This window comes from Galeopterus variegatus, unplaced genomic scaffold (genome assembly GCF_000696425.1).
Source record: "Galeopterus variegatus unplaced genomic scaffold, G_variegatus-3.0.2 Scaffold1327, whole genome shotgun sequence".
Taxonomy (NCBI): domain Eukaryota; kingdom Metazoa; phylum Chordata; class Mammalia; order Dermoptera; family Cynocephalidae; genus Galeopterus; species Galeopterus variegatus.
Genome location: NW_007727438.1, coordinates 229,166 through 247,408, shown reverse-complemented (window position 1 = coordinate 247,408; position 18,243 = coordinate 229,166). Strand labels below are relative to the sequence as shown.

The window sequence follows — 18,243 nt, the reverse complement described above, 5'->3', positions numbered from 1 at the left end:
TGGAGCAGTCGCTCTGTCCCCGCCGGGCCTGCCGTGAAGGCGGACGGTGCCCCAGGCCCAGGTGGGGTCGCGGGACGCAGGGCGGAGGCCCCGCGGCGTCCCCTCCCCCGGAGGCCGCGGGCAGCGGCGTCCGGGGCGAGTGTCGGGGGTGCCGGCAGACCAGGTGGAAGCGAACCGTACTTGGCTTCGTGGTGGGCCTAGGTCCCCCCTTCCCCGGCACGGAGGAGCCAACAACCTGGCGCAGGGCAAAGGACTTCAGCCCGGGCCCCACATTCCTGCTGCACCTGACCCGGCAGAGACCCCCACACCCACTGAGGAAAGGAGGTTGTGGGTACAAAGGGAAACCTGGCACCTTTTGGTGTCTTGAAAACCTGGTCCCCAAGTGCCTCGCACCAGAGAACTGTTTCCTGTTGGCTCTGATGGTGACCTTTGAGGTTCGTGGAGGAGGGGCCGGGCCGCCCACCCAGTAGCCTTCCCAGAGTAGGAGGTGTCCTGGAGAAAAGTGGAAAAGCTTCTACTTCTTTGGGGACACTTGTCCCAGAGCTGGGGTACTGCCTGGTGGGAAGGTGCGGATCCCTTATCCGGGTGTGTCACAGACACAGGCCACACACAGCCCTGGCTCCAGCATCTCTCCTTGATGTTGGGTCAGGACAACCCTGTTTCCACACTGGTCGGGTGGGAAGGTGGAAGCCGTTTGGCCCGTGTGGAGCTGACGCAGCATCTTGGGCAGAGGCCCTTCCTGTAGACAGAGTCTTTTTTTCCTCCACCTGCTGGACCTGGGAGTTGGACAGGGAAATGACACGCATTTTAGTAGTGAAAGGTACTTTGTATCGCTGTTGGCCGTTGGATTGAGAGGTGAAGAGAGGCCACGTGTCGGAGCACCGTGGGATGTCTGGATGATGTATGTACATGCATATATGTATATATATTTATTTGTTTGTTTGTTTTTGGCAGCTGGCCAGTACAAGGATGGAAGCGTGGACCTTGGTGTTATCAGCACCACGCTCTGACCACTGAGATAACCAGCCAGCCTGTGTTGGATGATTTTCTTAAGTGTGGTAGTGAGTTGTGGTTGCGTTGGACATCCCATCCTTGGGAGCTATGGACTGCAGTATTTAGAGGGGAGGACTCACAGGTCTGCTGCCTGGTTTTGGTGATCTGGCCTAAGGAAAGTATTAGAAATGTGTAAGGTTGAGCCATATGAAATGGGAATTCTTGTAGGTGGAAAAGAATCAAAATGGGCACTTTTGTGTGAGTCATGTAAAGGGAAATGGTGGGGGTTGACAGTAAGCTAAATCTAGGTGAGGCGTACGTGGGTGTGTGTTTGTACTTGGTGGGTAATGGGGTGGCAGTGGGTGGCCTCCATACCTGGTCTCATGTCATTTCTCAGTGCACTCTCCAGGAGTTGCCTAAGAAAGGGTGCGTGGCAGATAAATCTTGAGTCCTTTCATGATTGTTAATGTTTATTTCCCACCCTAGTTTGCATGGGGTTGGAGATAGGGATCAAACCCCACTACACTTTTAGACTTTTAATTAATCCTCCCATTTTTAACCTCAGCCTTAACAACCTGCACCAGGTCAGGGTAGTGGGGTCCCCTCTGAGGCATCAGGGTCCCAGTCTCAGCTGAGCCATGTCAGGTGCGGCTCCTGCGCCTGCCTCCTCTTCTTCCAGAGGCATGTGTATCTTCGCTCTGATGCTCCTCTCTATAATTATCCTGCGCTTTTTTGTACTTTTTTTTGGCGGCTGGCCAGTGCAAGGATCCAAACCCATGACCTTGGGGTTATAAGGCTGTGCTCTAACCAACTGAGCTAACCACCCTGTCTCCTTTTTCTCCTTTGAAAACTCTGTGTCAATCCATAAGTGTTGTTATTAAAATTTATATAACAGGTTTATTTATGTTCATACCTACAGATTTAGTTCATCTTAAATGTGTTTATCTACCGAGGGACAGGTAGATTGTTTTGACTTTTCCACTGTTGCAGCCACAGTGCTACAGTAACCAGCCTTGTGTCTCTCAGACCCAAGCTTGCCAGGGTTTCTCCAGGGCAGAAGCAGGAGAAGGAGAATTCTTGCTGGGTTGTGATGTGCATGCATCTTCCCTTTTGCTAGATATTGACAAAGTGTCCTCCAGGGTGGTTGTTTCAGTTCTGCCCCCAGCCTGTGGACAGTTCCTGTTCCTCACCGTTACTGACACTAGATATTACCAGACTTTAATTTTTGGCTATCTGAAGGATTTGAAATGGTACCCTGATTTTAATTTTCATGACTAGAGATTCACATTTAATTCTTTGCTCTAGGGAAGCATTGATTAGTGAAGTTTTTCTTCCTGTTTTTGTTGGTCATTGATAGCATTTGTAGGTTTTAATGGGTTTTGTGAATAGCTAGAACTTACTAAGAATTCTTTAGGTACCAACTTAGGTATCTGAACTTCTCTACACTTAGATAATATTTTCTAATTTAACTTCAGGAAGCATGTGAGGTTTAGGTGCTGGCACTCCTCCTCTTTTACTTTACAGATGGGGAAACTGAGGCTCCTACAATTGGCAATATGATCTGGGTCATTCAGATAATTGTGACGGAATTTCACTTAGAATTTGATCTGCTGACAGTTATCCATCACTACTCAAGTATACCCATTCAGGGCTTGCTCTCAGTCTTTTCTCAAGCCTCAGTTTCCCTCACCTGTAAGAAAGAAGCCTTACACAAGACCAAAGGTCGTTTTTCAGCATTAGTGTTTTGTGGATGCTGGTGCTGTGGGGGACGTGTGGCTTGCAGTCTTGCCTGTGTTATCTGTCTCCACCAGGCCAATAACTCCGTTGGTCTGGTCATTGCGATAATCTAGAGTTACCAGCAAGCGTGAGTGGAGAGCTTGGGACAGATACAACCAAGATAGGGTGCTGCGGCAGACGTCTCGATATCCTGTCCTGAGAGACCAATGGGCTGTGCTGCTGTCTGACCCTCTGACCTGCTGACCTGGATGGGGTGGGATGTGCTCACAGAAGGACGTGTCCTGTGGCTTCTGGCCTGCGCCAGCCAATGGCTTCTGCCATTCCAGGGCTTGAGGCTTTTGTCAAACCACATTAGAGAGCCAGGAGCCGTCTGTCTCCCGGCCTTCCCCACTTCTCAATCCACTTGGCCCTGCTGGTGTCTGAGTGTGTTTCTTTGGGCATACAAGATAGTGGAATAGATCAACATTTGAGGCCTTGTGACTAGTAGTACAATGGCTATAATTTTTCATCCAACCTGGGATAAACATGACAATGAAACAGTTGCCCTGGGACCCCAAGTGTTAACTGTCCTGCACATGGGGACATGGGTGTTTGCCCCACTGGTGACCGAGAGGGTTTCCCCTGACGGCTGCTGCTCCAGCTGGGTTTGTGGGAGGCACTTTCAGAGAGAGCGTCTCCTCCATCTGCTTTGTGAGGCACGTGTCTGTTCCTGGGGCCCCAGGAGAGAAAACAGGACGAAGCTGGAGAGGCAGGGCCTTTCTATGTCTTGCTTTCCTGTCTGCCAGCGCCTCGGCTGCCCAGGGTAATCCAGCCTGCGGTCGAGTTAGGGAGCCGCTGTGTCCCTGCAAGCGGGAGAGGTGCAGACGCTAATGTCGACAAACTCTCAAGGGATCTCTAAAAGCTTTTATAAGGTACATTCGACATCCTTCAGCATCCAGGCAATGTGCCCATTTTAGAAAGGAAGACGTGGAGAATACATTGGCTCTGTCAGCATCCCAATAAGTCAGAAACAGATGGTGAGCAAAGGCTTCCAGAACTTTCCGGAATGTTGACTGCCCAGTCATTGTCTAGTTTCCCACTTTTTCCCTACGAAAAAGTTTCCTGCTGCTTGAGGGCCTTCCTAGTGTCTGCTACTTTAAGCCCACGATAGTAATTTTCTTCTGCATTCAGGATGTGGGGTTTCTGAGGCTGTTCGTAAGCAATGCTCCATTGTGGGCTTTTGTAGCTCTGCATTTTCCAGACACATTGGCGAGTGGCTTTAGTAGCTGAGCCTGGCGCGAATTAGTGACTTATTTTGGATAGGTGCGATTGGCAGGTGGGTGGCAGAGGGACACTGAGCATGTCCTGGCGTGTTCAGGGTGAGGTGCAGTGTGGCCTTGTCGCTTCTCCTGCTTCCCTCCAAGCCTTGGGCCAGTTAGCAGGTGCTTGGGGACTGTGGCTTCCCGGCGCTGGGGGGTGAGTCGGCACTGGTATCTGTTCATCCTTACCCCATGGGAAGACGATGAAGCCAGGGCTGGAGCCCCCTTTTTTGTTTGTGTTCTTAATTTAATCATTATACAGCAGGAAGCTGTCGAACACTTTTCCCCTTTGCTTAGGAGCAAAGACATAAAACATGAAAGGCCGTGATTCAATCTAAATCAAAGGTCTCTCATGTCTCCTTCATGTCAGTCCAGACCGCATTTGGTTTTTCCTTTTTTTTATGTGTGTGTCTGGCTGGTATAAGGATTTGAACCCTTGACCGTGGTGTTACCAGCACTGTGCTCTCCCAAGTGAGCTGAATGGCAGCCCCAAGAGCACCTCTGGGATCAATGCTCACGCCTGCCGCAGGACTGCTCCACACTGGGGTTTGGGAGAGTCGAAGTCAAGGGGAGTGAAGGTGTGCACAGTCGTGTGTGTGGGTGCCCTGAAGAGGCTGAAACTTGGGGGACAACTTCCTTTAATGACAGTGAGAGGCAAGCAAGTTTTTTGTGGAAGAAAAAGAAACTTATAAAGTTCTCTTGCAAGGTGCCACCAAGTCTTCATGTCCTCCTGCCATTTCACCTTCCCCCTAACCTAGGCTGCTCAGCTGACCTATAAGGTACACTCTTAATTTGTGGCTAGTGGCAAAATGTAGGCACTCAGTTTTTTCGGATTCTTTGAAGCCAGCTGAAAGAGGTCAGCATTGTATTCACAGGAAGGAGCGAAATACTGCATGAAAGACTTGCTGGACGTTCATTTACTTTTTTCTGCATCAGCCAGAAGGCTGCATCGGGCTTATTTGGAAGTTTCAAGTATATGTGTCCTTACCGGAGGACTCTGTAACCGTGTGAGAAAGCCACCTTTACCAAGCCTGCTGGAAGCTGAGACTGATTCTCAGGATGTCAGAACCTGAGGCCTCCTGGGACTTGGCCTCAGCTCTTGTCCTCGTGTTCATTCCGTTGCCTTCCAGAGTGCTGAGGCCTGTGTTTATCCTGGGAATGGCTTCGCGGTGGTCTGCCCTCTTGCTAGGAGGGGAGGGTCTTGGTAGACAGGACACCCAGCCACATGCTCCTCTTTGCATGTGGCAACTTTCTGCAGAACTTCACCAGGAAGTGCTTTCATGCAAACTGTGAAGTGCCATCAGGGCTGGAAAGGGGAGAAGCGAGGGAAGTTTGTCTTTCTTTTTAGCCAGATATCAGTGTAGGAAAGGGGTGGAGGGGTCTCGTGGAAGCAGCTCTACCCAGGGAGCCTGGCTGGCCGAGGACTAGAAACAGCACCTGCCACAGCTGTACTCCCCGGCCAACGCCCTGGGTCCGGTGACCCACTGGGGTCCTCATCTGGTTTGGCGCCTGTTTGTTTGTGAAATAAGGACTTTCTGTTCATCTCCTGTAATTAAAGAAACGAAACCACAGACTTGAGAAATAGAAGGAAGTGTTTGCCAAAAAGGGGGAAGAAAAATCTGGTTGCTGTTTCGGGCTGAGACCGTGGAACCCGTGACTGGCTTGTGTTAACCACATGGCTTATCTGGAGTGTTCCTGGATGGTGTGGTGTGGAGAGGAGAAGGCGTTGGTGCTCACCAGAGTGGAAGTGCCACTGCTTGCAGGAAGGGACATCTGGCTCTCAACAGTCTCGGGACCCTCCAGGTGGAAGCCCTTCTGGGTGTTCAATGTGGAAGTTGAGGTTAAAAGTTTATTAGACTCTTCTTTGCAGTGTGGAGGTGAATAGATTTGGAGTGAACTGGAATTACCCAGCCCAGGCTGGAAGTGGGAGAAGAGTGAAGAGGGGAGAGGGCGGGAAGAGGGTCAGTGGACCTGGAGACAGGCTGCTGTCCTTCCTCCTGCACCTGGCCCGGTGCCCACGGCCTCTGCCCAGGCTCATCCACCCTTGGTTTCCACCCAGAGATATGGTGGTTATTGGCTCTGGTTTACAGGTGATGAAACTGAGGCTCAGTGAAGGTCGGTGCCCAAGGGCACCAGTTAGTAAGTGGCAGAGCTGAAGTCCAAGCAGGAGTCTCCAGCCTCCGAGCCTAGGGTGCGTCCTCACTGCCCAGTCACAATGGCTGGTGGCCACTTGAACCCCAACCCATGCATCAAGGGAGGAGCGGAGAGTCAGCCATGCCACACCCCTGTGCCGGGGGCACTGGGGCTGGAGGGACAACTTCGTCCCAAGCACTCAGCCAGGCACGAGTGGGCTGGGTGGTCGGCGCTGAGCCGCAGGCCTGCAGCTCAGGTCTGTGCTTCTCAGGAAGCCCTGGCGATGAGCAAGAGTGAGGTTGGCAGGAGATGCGGGGAGGACGTGAAGGACAGCTGGGGTAAGCTCAGGCCGGTTGTGCTGCAGGTGACATCATGTGGCCCGCAGGCCCCAGGAGCTGAGGGACTTTTGAGAGGTGGGCAGTGCCTGTGTCTCTGCCACCACAGACACTAAAGAAATCTTGTGTAAAAATCCGGATTGTCATGGAAACAGCCATTCTCCACTTGGCTTATGATTTAGCATCTGAGCAGCCAGGTGGGAGCACCCCGCCTCCCCCTGTGCTCCTGAGCACCATGGCCCAGCCCGGGAACATGCCTGAGGGTGGTGGCTGTGCCCTGCAAGGAGAGGACAGCCCGGTGTTCTTGCCCCAGCTTCTCCTGTCTCAGAAAAGGGTTGAAATGCCACATGTGAGGCAGAAGGCGTCATCAGAAAGGAGAGAACCCAGCACTATTCTGGTCTGTACAGGAGACATGTTTACCTAACAAATCCGAGGCTACTTGAGACACTGACACCTGTGGTCACCTGAGACACAGTGTCCCCCTGAGTCACCGAAGGAGGGGAGGTTATGTGTTTTGATCAGGTTCCTGGGGAGGGAGCCCCACTGGGGGAGGGGAGATGATTGGAAATGCATCTCGGGGGTTGTTAAAAACGAATGTTCTTTTGTCAATTTGGTGGCTGAAGCTCTTTGGTAGCACTGCCTCTGTTCCTCCTAAAAGAAACAAAACTTTGAAATTTGGGAGCACATTCATTTAAAAAAATAAAAACCAAGGGTATTTAGTGAAAAAGGAAGGTTTCCCTGCTGCACTCACTTGCTGTGCATATTTTCCTTGACTTTTTTTTGCTTTTTTTTGCGGCTGGCTGGTTCTGGAATCCGAACCCTTGACAACATGGCACTCTAACCGCCTGAGCCCACCGGCCGGCCCTTTCCCTCTGCGTTCCGCAGGCAGTGACAGGAATACCTCCTCACACGCACGCTGCTTAGTTGGCCCGGACGCTTGGGTGACTCAGTCAGTTGCAACTCTCTTTTTTCCCACTGAACGGTGTGACCTGGGCGTCTTTACTTTATCGGCACAAATTGATTCACATCCTTACCACCCCTGCTCCAGAAATGCTAGTCTCTGCCGATCTGATACACGATCCATATCCTGTTGACTTTATCTGCGTCTCCTCGAGGTTGAACATAGTTTCGTATTTGTTGGCCAATTGTCATTTTTCTGTAAAGTCACTGTGTATCCTTTTGTATTTTTCTATTATGCTGTTTCTATTTTTCTGATTTTAAAGAGCCTTTTGCATGTCAAGGAAACGAACCCTTGAGTATATTTTAGTATTGTTTAGTTTGTCTTTTTTTTTTTTTTTTTTACGGTAAAGAGAAACCTTTCATTTTAATGTAATCAAACATTTTTCCTTGAAGGTTGTGTTTCACGTCAATCGTAGGCATTCCTCACTTCATTGTTACACTATGAGAGAACGTTGACTTTCTTCACACGCGCGTCTGTTCCGTTTGAGTGTGTGTCGCACGCGGCACTTCTCGTGTGTCAGGAGTCTAGAGGACGGCCGCTCCTCTCCGGCCTCCCCCGCACACTAGATTCCCACGTGGGGAGTCTTTGGGGTGGTCTGTTGTCATCTTGTTGGGACTGTTGGGGGCCACACTCCAGCATTCAGTAGCACACATTGCTACCCCAGAAGGCTAGGCTTTCATCAGAGCATTTTCCAGAACAGTCTTGCTGTCCACACACTTATTCTTTTAGATGAATTTTTGCTTAAGCTTAAGCAACAATGAAGTTTGAATTTTCCCTAAAATAGAATTCGCTCTGTGCAAGGCAGTGTGTTCAGTGCTGATACCCATGTCATGTGACTTTCACTGTGACCTGTGAAGACGTAGAACCCTCTGGCTTGAGCAAGCCCCTGGGATGGGACACCCCAGTGCACCACACTCCCCGCTCTGTGGCTGTGTCACTGGGCCCAGCATAGGCACCCAGGAGACACTTGCTGTCACTAGAGCTGCTTGCCTGAGAGCGTGACTCAGAGCCTCCTGACTCCTGACTGGCCCAGGATCAAAGGCCAAGGTACTGATGCGATAGTTTCCCGTCCAAGGCCCCTGCCGGAAGCAGAGCCCTTGGCCGACTGGAAAAACTGGAGAAGGTCCTGGGGTGGGGGCTGTGGCTGGTGTGGCCGCTGGGCCAGCCCCGCCTCCTCCGTCTCTGGCTCACTGGCAAGGTTGAGCTTTGTCTGCTCATGTGGTGTAAAAATTTTACTTTCTCATTCATTTTTTTCTGTCCCTTTCATCTCCACTTAGGACAGAATCAGGTAGACCCTTTACTCTTTCAGATTGCTAGCTTGGGAGAAGTCTCGAACTTTGTCCTAGAAGCCTATGCAAAGGCAGTTTGAGACCAGTAGACAGGACACTGGCTTCAGTCTGGGGCAGCACAGCCCCTCGGCCTTCTCTCCCCAGGCACTGCAGATCCTTGAGGGCTGTGCCCTCCCGCCAGGCTCCACAGAAGAAGGAACAGGAGGGCACAAGTGGCCGAGCCAGGGCAAGGACATGAGTCTCTCGATGCCTGAGACAGTGCCTGTGTGTTTTGAGTACCACACACAAGTGAAGGATCTGCGGTCTGATGTCTTCTGTCCTTTCCAGGTAGATCCAGGATCCAGCTTCCAAAATGTGGCAGCTCTTGGCCCCGCTCTGCTGCCTGCTGGTGCTGACCAGTGCCCGGAGCAGGCCCTCCTTCCACCCCCTGTCAGACGAGCTGGTCAACTATGTCAACAAACAGAACACAACATGGCAGGTGGGCTGTGGGGCTGCTCCTGTGTGTGTCTCCTGTGCATGCCAGCTCTGGCGGGAGGTGGCTTCAGCTGTGGCCCACGGGACATTCTGTCCTGAGTAGTTCACGAATGGCCTTGACTCGGAGTCACGGTGGCTCAGGGCCAAACCTCCTCCTCCCCGTCCAGTACACTGTGGGCCCGTGTGCGCATGGAGACGTGTGTAAGCTGCAGGAGTGTTCACAGCAGGTGAACCCTGTGATGCCTGCCGTGGCAGGTGTGGGGCACCATTACTACCCTCCCTGGTTTCTGCCCAGCCCTGAAGCCTGGCACAACAGGACCAAGAACTGAGGAATGAGCCGTGGTCTGGGCTGGGGTGGGTCTCTCGCCATCACCAAATGGGAGCAGATCAGAGAAGACCCTCCGGGCTGAGAGCTATACCCGCCTGTGGGTCACCCCGGGCTGGTCCCCAGCCCCCTTGCTCCCCCGAGTTAGGTGGGTGGACAGCGTGGCCATCTGCCCTGTCCCGGGAAACCCCTCTGTTGGCGTGTGACTCACGGGCGTGCTCTCTTCCAGGCCGGACACAACTTCCACAATGTGGACATGAGCTACCTGAAGAGGCTGTGTGGCACCTTCCTAGGCGGGCCCAAGCCACCCCAGAGGTGAGTGCCCGTCCCCGCAGGATGCTTCTGCCCCTGCGGTGATGTCCCTGAGCAGCAGACATTTGTTTGGGACAGTGGGAAGGAGCAAAGTGAGCCTATGCTGGCATCCGCAGGTCCCATCTCCCCCAGAGCTGCAGGGATGACCTGAGGAGCAACGCTCGTTTGTCCATCCGCTCCAGCCCCCATGGGAGGCCCCAGGTGTGACAGGCGAGGTCTGCACCTCCAGGATCTGGATGGACTCTATCTTGAGTAATTTAAGGAAAATCTAAGAAAAGCCATATGATCTGCCACTAATGTTTTATTTTTCTAGAAATCTCTGCAATGGACATTTTCATGGAGATATTACTCCTTTAGCAAGCATTAGAAATGCCTACCTGAGGATGAGATAGTTAGGTTACAGGACACCCCTGTCTACCCAGGATCCTGGGCAGATGTGATGGGGGGTGGGGTGGGGGGAAGCAAGAAGCACTATCTGGGCCCTGTGGATAAAACTCTAGAGAAATACACACTAAATAAGTCTAGTAAGGAGCATACACAATAGTAAGTTGCATTGAGCAGTAGAGTTAGGGTTTGTTTTATAGAACCCAAGGGAAACATCCCTGCAGACTTCTTTGTGTGTCTGTAGCCCCATCCAGAGCCAGCTGCTCTTAAAGCAAGTGAGCTTTGCAGGGTGGGGGCTGAGCTGTACGATGAGCTGTAACTAAGACCTTCCTTTATCCAGAGTTCTCTTTGCTGAGGACATGGACCTGCCTGAAAGCTTCGATGCACGGGAGCAGTGGCCAAACTGTCCAACCATCAAAGAGATCAGAGACCAGGGTTCCTGTGGCTCCTGCTGGGTAAGGCCGGGGAGGGGTAGGGGGTGATGAACAGGGGGCTTGGGGTGAGGCCAACCACAACAAGGTGAATTATATAAACTCTGAGTCTCGGTTTCCATCAGTGTAAAACTAATAATGATCCCCGCGGTGAGTTATTGCAAGGACAGAGTGGAACGATGGATGTGCGAGCGTCCTGCAGACCATATCCCCCACCCCACGCGCGCGGGTTCTGAAGCCATCTGCCCTCCTCTGACACACTGTCCCGTCACTAAATACTGGTAGCCCTGACCGCCACGCTGCTTCACGACAGTGTCACCTCGTGTTGACGCACTGTCTTCACTGTGTTTTTAACTGTGGTAAAATACACATAACAGAAAATTAATCCTCTTAGCCATTTTTCAGTGCACAGTTCAGTGGCATTCAGCACACTCACAGAGTTGTGCAGCCATCACCACCATCCCTCCACAGGACTCTCATCCTCCAGAACTGAAACTCTGTCCCTCTTAACCCTCCCCACCCTTGCTAACCCCGCTTCCACTTTGTGTCTGTGAACGTGACTCCTAAGTGCCTCGTGTAAGTGCAGTCATACGGTATTGTCTTCTGAGCAAGCAGTTGTTATCTTCTAAAAACAAAACAAAAGTCCATGTTTCACAAGTGAACTGAGTCCCCAGGCAGAGGTTCTGTGTGGATTGGGCTCTTGCTTTAAAGCTGAGTGTGATCTCTGGGAGCCTCCTCTTGTTGAGACGAGCCACACAAGGTCTGAGGTACCTTCTGTGATCCTCTGAGGTGGTGGCTGGAGAGGGTCGCAATGTGGGGGTGGTGACTGCCTCACCTGGGACTCGTCCCTCCAGGCATTTGGGGCGGTAGAAGCCATTTCTGACCGGGTCTGCATCCACACGAATGGACACATCAGCGTGGAGGTGTCTGCGGAGGACCTGCTCACCTGCTGTGGCGGCCAGTGTGGGGAGGGGTGAGTCTCGGGCTGCGCCTCCCCTGCAGGTCTGGTGCTAGGTAGACGCCAGTCCAGGCCTCCTGGGGTGGGGAGTGACTTGGAAGACCCTGGGGCAGGAGAGTGCTACTCCTCGGGATGGAGGGTGTTTCCTCTACTGAGATAGCATGGGAGACTTGGAGTCTGGAGGCGGCCCTGGCTGGCTGCTGCTCTCTCGGAGTGATGGGAACTGGGCAAAAGCTGGTCTCAGAAAATTTGGTTAAACTTCTGATCCCTGGTCTGGTTTTTTTGTAAGTACCCCAGGGAATTATAACACGCTACTCAGTGGAGAATCACCGTCTAGCAGGAAGGGCGCCTAGAACCAGTTGGGTGTAGACATAAATAAATGTGAGCGTCCTTCTGCTTCTTGAGCAGGGCTGGGGGCTTGGGTGGTTCCCTGGAAGAGTGAATATCTCGAGAAGCCTAGTTGGGGGTGTATTGGGATCTGATGGCAGTGGTGAGTCCTGGCTGCTGGGCAGGGTCTGGGAGCAGCTAGAATGTCCTCACAGTGAATCTGATGAGCGGATCTTCCTTCAGCTGCAACGGCGGCTATCCCTCTGCAGCTTGGAACTTCTGGACAAGAAAAGGCCTGGTTTCCGGTGGCCTGTATGACTCCCACGTAGGTGAGTGCGCACCTAAGCCCAGGCCTGACCAGAGGGACTTCATCAGCAGTGAGTCCCGGTGGCTTCATTTTCCATCCCAAAGTGCGGGTTGAGGGACAGACAGGCCACTGTGTCTGTGCTGTAGACACGCTTCTGCCTGGCCTGGGAACCACACATGACCACTCCCCTTGTGTCCCGGTCCCCTCAGGCTGCAGACCCTACTCCATCCCTCCCTGTGAGCACCATGTGAATGGCTCCCGGCCTGCGTGCACCGGGGAGGGAGACACTCCCAAGTGCAGCAAGACCTGTGAGCCTGGCTACACTCCGACCTACAAAGAGGACAAGCACTACGGTGAGGCGGGGTGGCACAGAGCCTGGGCAGCTCTGCCTGCGCTCCCTGAGTGTAGGGACGCTGGGACTGAGAGAGGAGGGAGTGCACACCTGCCTGTTCTGGCCTGAATTGGTCTCAGACCTTCTGGGCTGGCAGGGTCCCCTCATTTTCCGAGCGTGTGACCTGTCCTGGACTCCTGGGTGGGGCGGCGGGCTCACGGGTCCCCCTGTCCTCGTGCCTCAGCTTCCGGACCCAGCTTGGCCTCAGTCCCCCACCCTCACCCAGCCAGGCAGGTCCCCTGGATGGAGTCCTCTCCCAGGGCTAGTGGTGGAGCCGTGGGAGGTGCCCTCACCCACGGCCTGTTCATCTTCCAGGATACAGCTCCTACAGCGTCTCCAGCACGGAGAAGGACATCATGGCAGAGATCTACAAGAATGGCCCCGTGGAGGGAGCCTTCTCAGTGTATTCAGACTTCCTGCTGTACAAGTCAGGTGTGTGCTGATGGTGGCTGGGGAGGCGTAGAGGTCTGCACTTGGGCCAGGACAGGTTTGAGTGGCCCCACAGGACTCGAGGAGGGCAGGAGGCCAGGGGCGCATGAGGAGGGCCCTGCCAGATGGCCCCTTTCCTGGCTCTGGGTCCCGCAGACCAGTCGGAGTCTTACGGTCGCATCTCTGCACGCAGCGCTGCAGATACCTTCTGCAGGGCTCATGCTGTTTGGCTAATTCCTCCCTGTGCCCTGAAGCTCCCCGACCCCGGCCCTCCTGCCTCTGCCCCTCTGCTTTGTCAGTGAACTCATGTTATAATGGCAGGTCTTTTGTGTCTGGGCAGAGCGAACAATTGCATTCCTCTTTGTCTTTGCAAAGGCCCCCCGTTTACCTCATCCCCAGTGGGGTGATGCTATGGAGACCCAGTCCAAGGGACTGTCCTCTTAGAACGGTCTCAGCCGACTGCTTCTGGCTCATTTGCATTCTGCTAGATCAAAAACTCCAGAGCTCTCTGCTCTTACAAAACAAGGATTGGACAAAGGAAGATGATTCTGGCAAGAAAAAAAACTGTAAAGATGACAATTCTTAGCACAGACCCCACCTGTATTAGTCAATTTCTGTTATTTATAACAAAATACCTGGAACCCAGTGGTTTATAAAGAAAACAAAATTCACTGCTTACTGTTTCAGAGGCTAGGAGGTAAGTCCAGGGAACACATGTGGTAAAGGCTTTCTCTGGTTGTGACTTCGGTGACAGCAGGCTATCACATTGTGAAAATGGTGGAGCAGAGGGAGGGATAGCTCCTCATGCACTGTCCTTTGAAAGCCCGCAGAACCACGCCCCTGACTACCATTCTTAATCCATTCAGTATTGCACGGTCCTACAATCCAGTCGCCTCTTCAAGGCCCTGCCTTTTAATTACTATAACAGGATTTCCCACCCTCAGTAGTTGCAGTGGGGATTAAGCCTTAGCAAGGCTGGGTGGGCATTGTCTGCAGCACCACCCGTATTACTAAAAGGTGCATGTCCAGTTTGACGAGGTGATGTGCTGGTTCGTGAGCCGCCCGGCCTCCTCCTCTTTCCCTCCAGTGTGCCTCAGAGCCGCAGCTTTAAAACTCTTTAAGCCATGTGACCCTTTTGGCATAAAACATAATTGGTCATTTAGCATTAAATTTGTTTCATAAACTAGAATTTATTAGAAGTTTTATTTTTAAGGCCAACCAACAAGCACATTTTGTTGGACTCCATTTTAGTATTTATTCAACACATGTGAGTGTGTTGGGTTTCAAAATAAATATTTAAGTGGTTCCCCAATGTTGAGGGACCTCCGAAGCCTGTTTCTCCTGACTGGACTGGCCAGCTGAGCTGGGGTGCCATGGGGATGGCCATGGCCTGGTCTCGTCTGAGCCAGCTTTCCTCCTGCAGGAGTGTACCAGCACGTCACTGGAGACATGATAGGCGGCCATGCTATCCGCATCCTGGGCTGGGGAGTGGAGAATGGCAACCCCTACTGGCTGGTGGCCAACTCCTGGAACACTGACTGGGGTGACAATGGTGAGTGGCAGCCCCTTACCACCAAGAGTAGGGAGCCGTGGCCAGAACATGTGGTCATCTTAGCCTTCTCTGCTCCACCTACTGCCCAGTTCCAAACCCTAGGCCCGAGGCTCGGCAGTGGCCCCCTGCATGCCCAGGTGCTGTATGCTGGGGTTTCCTGTTGCTCCAAGTGCCGTCTCCGAGCCTGGGGGAGGGTGGTGTGGACCAGGACACAGCTTCGAATAGCACGTGTCTGCCACATTTTCCATGCCAGCAGCTGCAATGCCACGAAGGGCAACGTGGCGTCCATGCAGCCGCCTGGGAGGCCTCATGGTGCTGAGGGCTGGGCTGCTGAGCCAGCAGGAGAAGCCGCGGGGCACTGTGGAGCCGCCTGGCGCTGGGCCTGGGGGCCTACTCCCAGGTCTTTAGGGATGAGTCTGAATATGCTGACATGGGTCAGAATGCAAGACACACTTTAAAAGCATCCTACTTTTTTTCCCTCAGGCTTTTTTAAAATCCTCAGAGGACAGGATCACTGTGGAATCGAATCAGAAATTGTGGCTGGAATTCCACGCACTGAGCAGTACTGGGAAAAGATCTAACTTGCTGTGGGCCCGTTGGGCGTCATGGAGGAGTTTTTCCCTAAGTGTAGCCAGTTGGACTGGGGATGAGATGGGGTAGGAATGTCTTTTATTCTTTCAGTTCACATGAGATACAGGTTTTAGGCAGGGCCTGAAGGATTGGCTGGACCAAACCATCTACCGTCTTCCAAGGAGATGCACCCAAGTCCTAGCTACCTTCCAGCTTGTTCTGTGGACTGCTGGCCACATGCAGCTAGACCAGGTATGCCACCACTGAGAGCAGTGGGGCTCCTCCCTGCAGACCAGCACTGTATGTCCTGCCTGCTGCCAGCTCTTGCTGCGACCCCCCCATCCCACCCTCCCAATCTGTGTGTTTCCAAGGGAGTGGAGAGAGGAGCTGCTAGGAGAATGTGAATTCCCACCTTTCGGCAGTGCCTCCAGGAGAGCAGCTTTCTAGGTTTGCTACGGATTCAGAGGAGAGATGGTGTGGCAGCCTCTGGAAAGAGCCGTGTCCCCCAGGACCTGCACCTGTCGAGCTTCGCAGTGTTCAAACCCTCTCTGGTCTTGTCCTTGGCATGATTCTTTTTAATATTAGTTGATGTTTTGTGCACCTCAGCTGATCATGTGAATGAACAGGTCTAATCGTTGGACAAGCTTTGCTAGTTTACGGGTTCTCTCTCCATGGTGTGGCTTACAACAAGATAGAGTGGTCACAAGTGGCCAGCTGACCTACCGACTTCTGCTACCACAGTGAAACCAGTTTGGGAGAAGCCAGCTTTTACTGTTTTTTAAAAATCACTGCTTTACCCTGTCAATTTAACAAGGAATGACTGTGCCAATAAAAGGATTCTCCTTCCATGTAAGCCTATGAAGTGATGGGACCTCAGAGATTCCTTTTCCTTGCATGTGGACTTGTGGCTGTCAACTGTCCTGTCCTGGATTTGTGTGCCCTGGCAACTCTCGCACCCCCACTTTCACTTCTCACTGCCCTAGCCGTATTTTCAAACCATGGCATCCGCTTCTCCCCTCATTCTCATCAACTTTCTCAGTATATCCATTCCCTGGAACTGTGCCCCAAGCCCTGGTGAGCTCGCCCCTGCTGAAAGAGCTACAAACATAGCTGTGTTCCATTTTTATCAACCCACACCAGCAGCAGCCTGTCTGACGATTCTGCTTACAGATACAGGCATGGTGTGTGTTCTCACTCAGCCAGGGTGACATCCTGCTTATTGGAGGACCACATTTCCCTGGGTGCCCTCAGATGTTGGTGCAGAACTATTCTTTTGCATGGCCCTAGTTAAGAACCATAAGTAGCCGAGGACACCAGTTCTGGAGGGAGTGGAGCGACTAGAAGAGCTGGCAGCACCTGTTCCGCTGCCCACCGAGGTGCTTCTGCTGCTCCCCTTCCCCGAGTGAACGAAAGATGTGCCTCTTTCCACAGGCATCTGACATTTGGCATGGCGTCCAGCGTGATTCACGTCAGGGATCAGAAGCTTGTAGTACATAAGCACTAAAAACCTGGGGAACACTGTAGGAAGTTTATGATACTCATCATCACACTTATGAAACGCTTAACAAGGGTTACCGAAGCCACCAACCCATCATCACTCTGTCCTTACAGTCTCAACTAGAATGCTTCATAACCTCAGTAGGGTTCTGACACAGTTCTACCCGCTCACAAGGGGTTTAGTAACCCCCCACTGCCTAGCACCTCTATCACGTCCCTACCCCTGGAGCCAGCTGAGTTGTGCTAAGTGATGGGGTGAATTGTGGGGTGTCTCCACACTCAGGTTTGAGGAGACTCAGATCCCCTGGGGTCCCTACCTTGTTACCTTAGCTCGATGTAGCAAGTGGTCCAGTGGTTTTCCTCAGGTACCTCTCGTTCAAAGACAGACAGAAGCGACGATGCCTTTTCATTCTTTGCCTGGAGCAGGGTTAGGAGTTTGAGCAAAGGTAGTTCAGCCCTTTCCACCCTTTCAGTGTGCCTCAGGGAGCCACACCCTGAGAGCCTTGCTCCTCAAAGAAGTCCAGGCCGGGCAGCGTTTGCATTTTAACAGGACCCCAGGTGCTTCCTGGGCACATTAAAGTTTGTCCTGATGGGCAGCACCCTATCCCCTGCTAACTGGTTAGGAAGGCAAAGGCCCTGACCTGATCTGGTAGTTTGAGAACTGCAGCCTTGGCACTGCTGTAAAACAGGTGCCTCGATACCCTCCTGCCTCCTCCACGCTACAAGCCCCTGGGAAACGACTCAGTAGGTGAAAGAACCGGGCCTGCAGGTAGCGGTTCCAGGCTCTTACCCAGAGGGATGAGGGCAGCACAGGTCTTAAGCAGATCTCCAGAAGCTCCCAAAATGTGGAGATTGGGCTCTTGCTCCCAACTGTTGCAAATATTTATTTTAAAGCCCTAGAGTCAGATGTGTCAGATGCTTCTCTGAAGAAAAATACTCCACTTGAAGTAGGAACCAGATAGACTGTGCCAGGGATGCTATAATTACATTAAAAGTGGGGGAGTAGAGGGTAGAGTTGCCAGATTTAGCAACCTCTATGAAGACAGAGGATGCCCAATTAAATTTGAATTTCAAATAAGTAATTTTTTAGCATAAATATATTCTGTGCAATATTTGGGGTGTACTACACTAAAAAATAAAATGGTTTATCTGAAATTCAAGTTTAACTGGGCATCTCATATTTTACCTGGCAACATTAGTAGAGAAGATATTTCGAGGGAAAACCATCTTTCAAAGAGCTTCGTAACAGGATGAGAGCTAAGACCTTTGTTCAAGTCAGTGAGAAAAAATTACATAGCTTTAGAGCTGGGAAGGACCTAAGAGACCACCTTGGCCACACAGCTCGTAAGTCCCACAAGTAATGAAGAGGTCAGGAGAGAAGGTTCTACCAGTGGACCGGACACCAAGCTCTTTCCACCATGTTGTGCTGTCTTACATGCACCCAGATACGTCTTAGATTTCAACATATGAATTTGTATCAACATACAAACCAAGTTTGGTGCTTAGATTACTTGGAAAATACAGTTGAGTCTGGCTTATA

The 18,243-nt window shown here is 52.1% G+C and overlaps 1 protein-coding gene across 2 annotated transcripts in view; it reads left to right on the top strand.

The window, feature by feature from the left end:
• CTSB (cathepsin B) overlaps window positions 1-16,064 on the top strand; it is a 17,348-nt gene extending 1,284 nt beyond the window's left edge. The window contains exons 1-10 of one of the 2 annotated variants that reach the window (XM_008576326.1): window positions 240-434; window positions 9,078-9,224; window positions 9,775-9,860; window positions 10,582-10,696; window positions 11,527-11,645; window positions 12,201-12,286; window positions 12,474-12,617; window positions 12,971-13,087; window positions 14,508-14,636; window positions 15,120-16,064. In XM_008576326.1, coding sequence (XP_008574548.1) covers window positions 420-434; window positions 9,078-9,224; window positions 9,775-9,860; window positions 10,582-10,696; window positions 11,527-11,645; window positions 12,201-12,286; window positions 12,474-12,617; window positions 12,971-13,087; window positions 14,508-14,636; window positions 15,120-15,217 — 1,056 coding nt within the window. In that variant the 5' untranslated portion in view covers window positions 240-419 and the 3' untranslated portion in view covers window positions 15,218-16,064. Of the gene's footprint in view, window positions 1-239; window positions 435-9,077; window positions 9,225-9,774; window positions 9,861-10,581; window positions 10,697-11,526; window positions 11,646-12,200; window positions 12,287-12,473; window positions 12,618-12,970; window positions 13,088-14,507; window positions 14,637-15,119 lie in introns of those variants that run through there. The other variant, XM_008576325.1, reaches the window with a different exon arrangement.
• The last annotated feature ends 2,179 nt before the right edge of the window (window positions 16,065-18,243 follow it).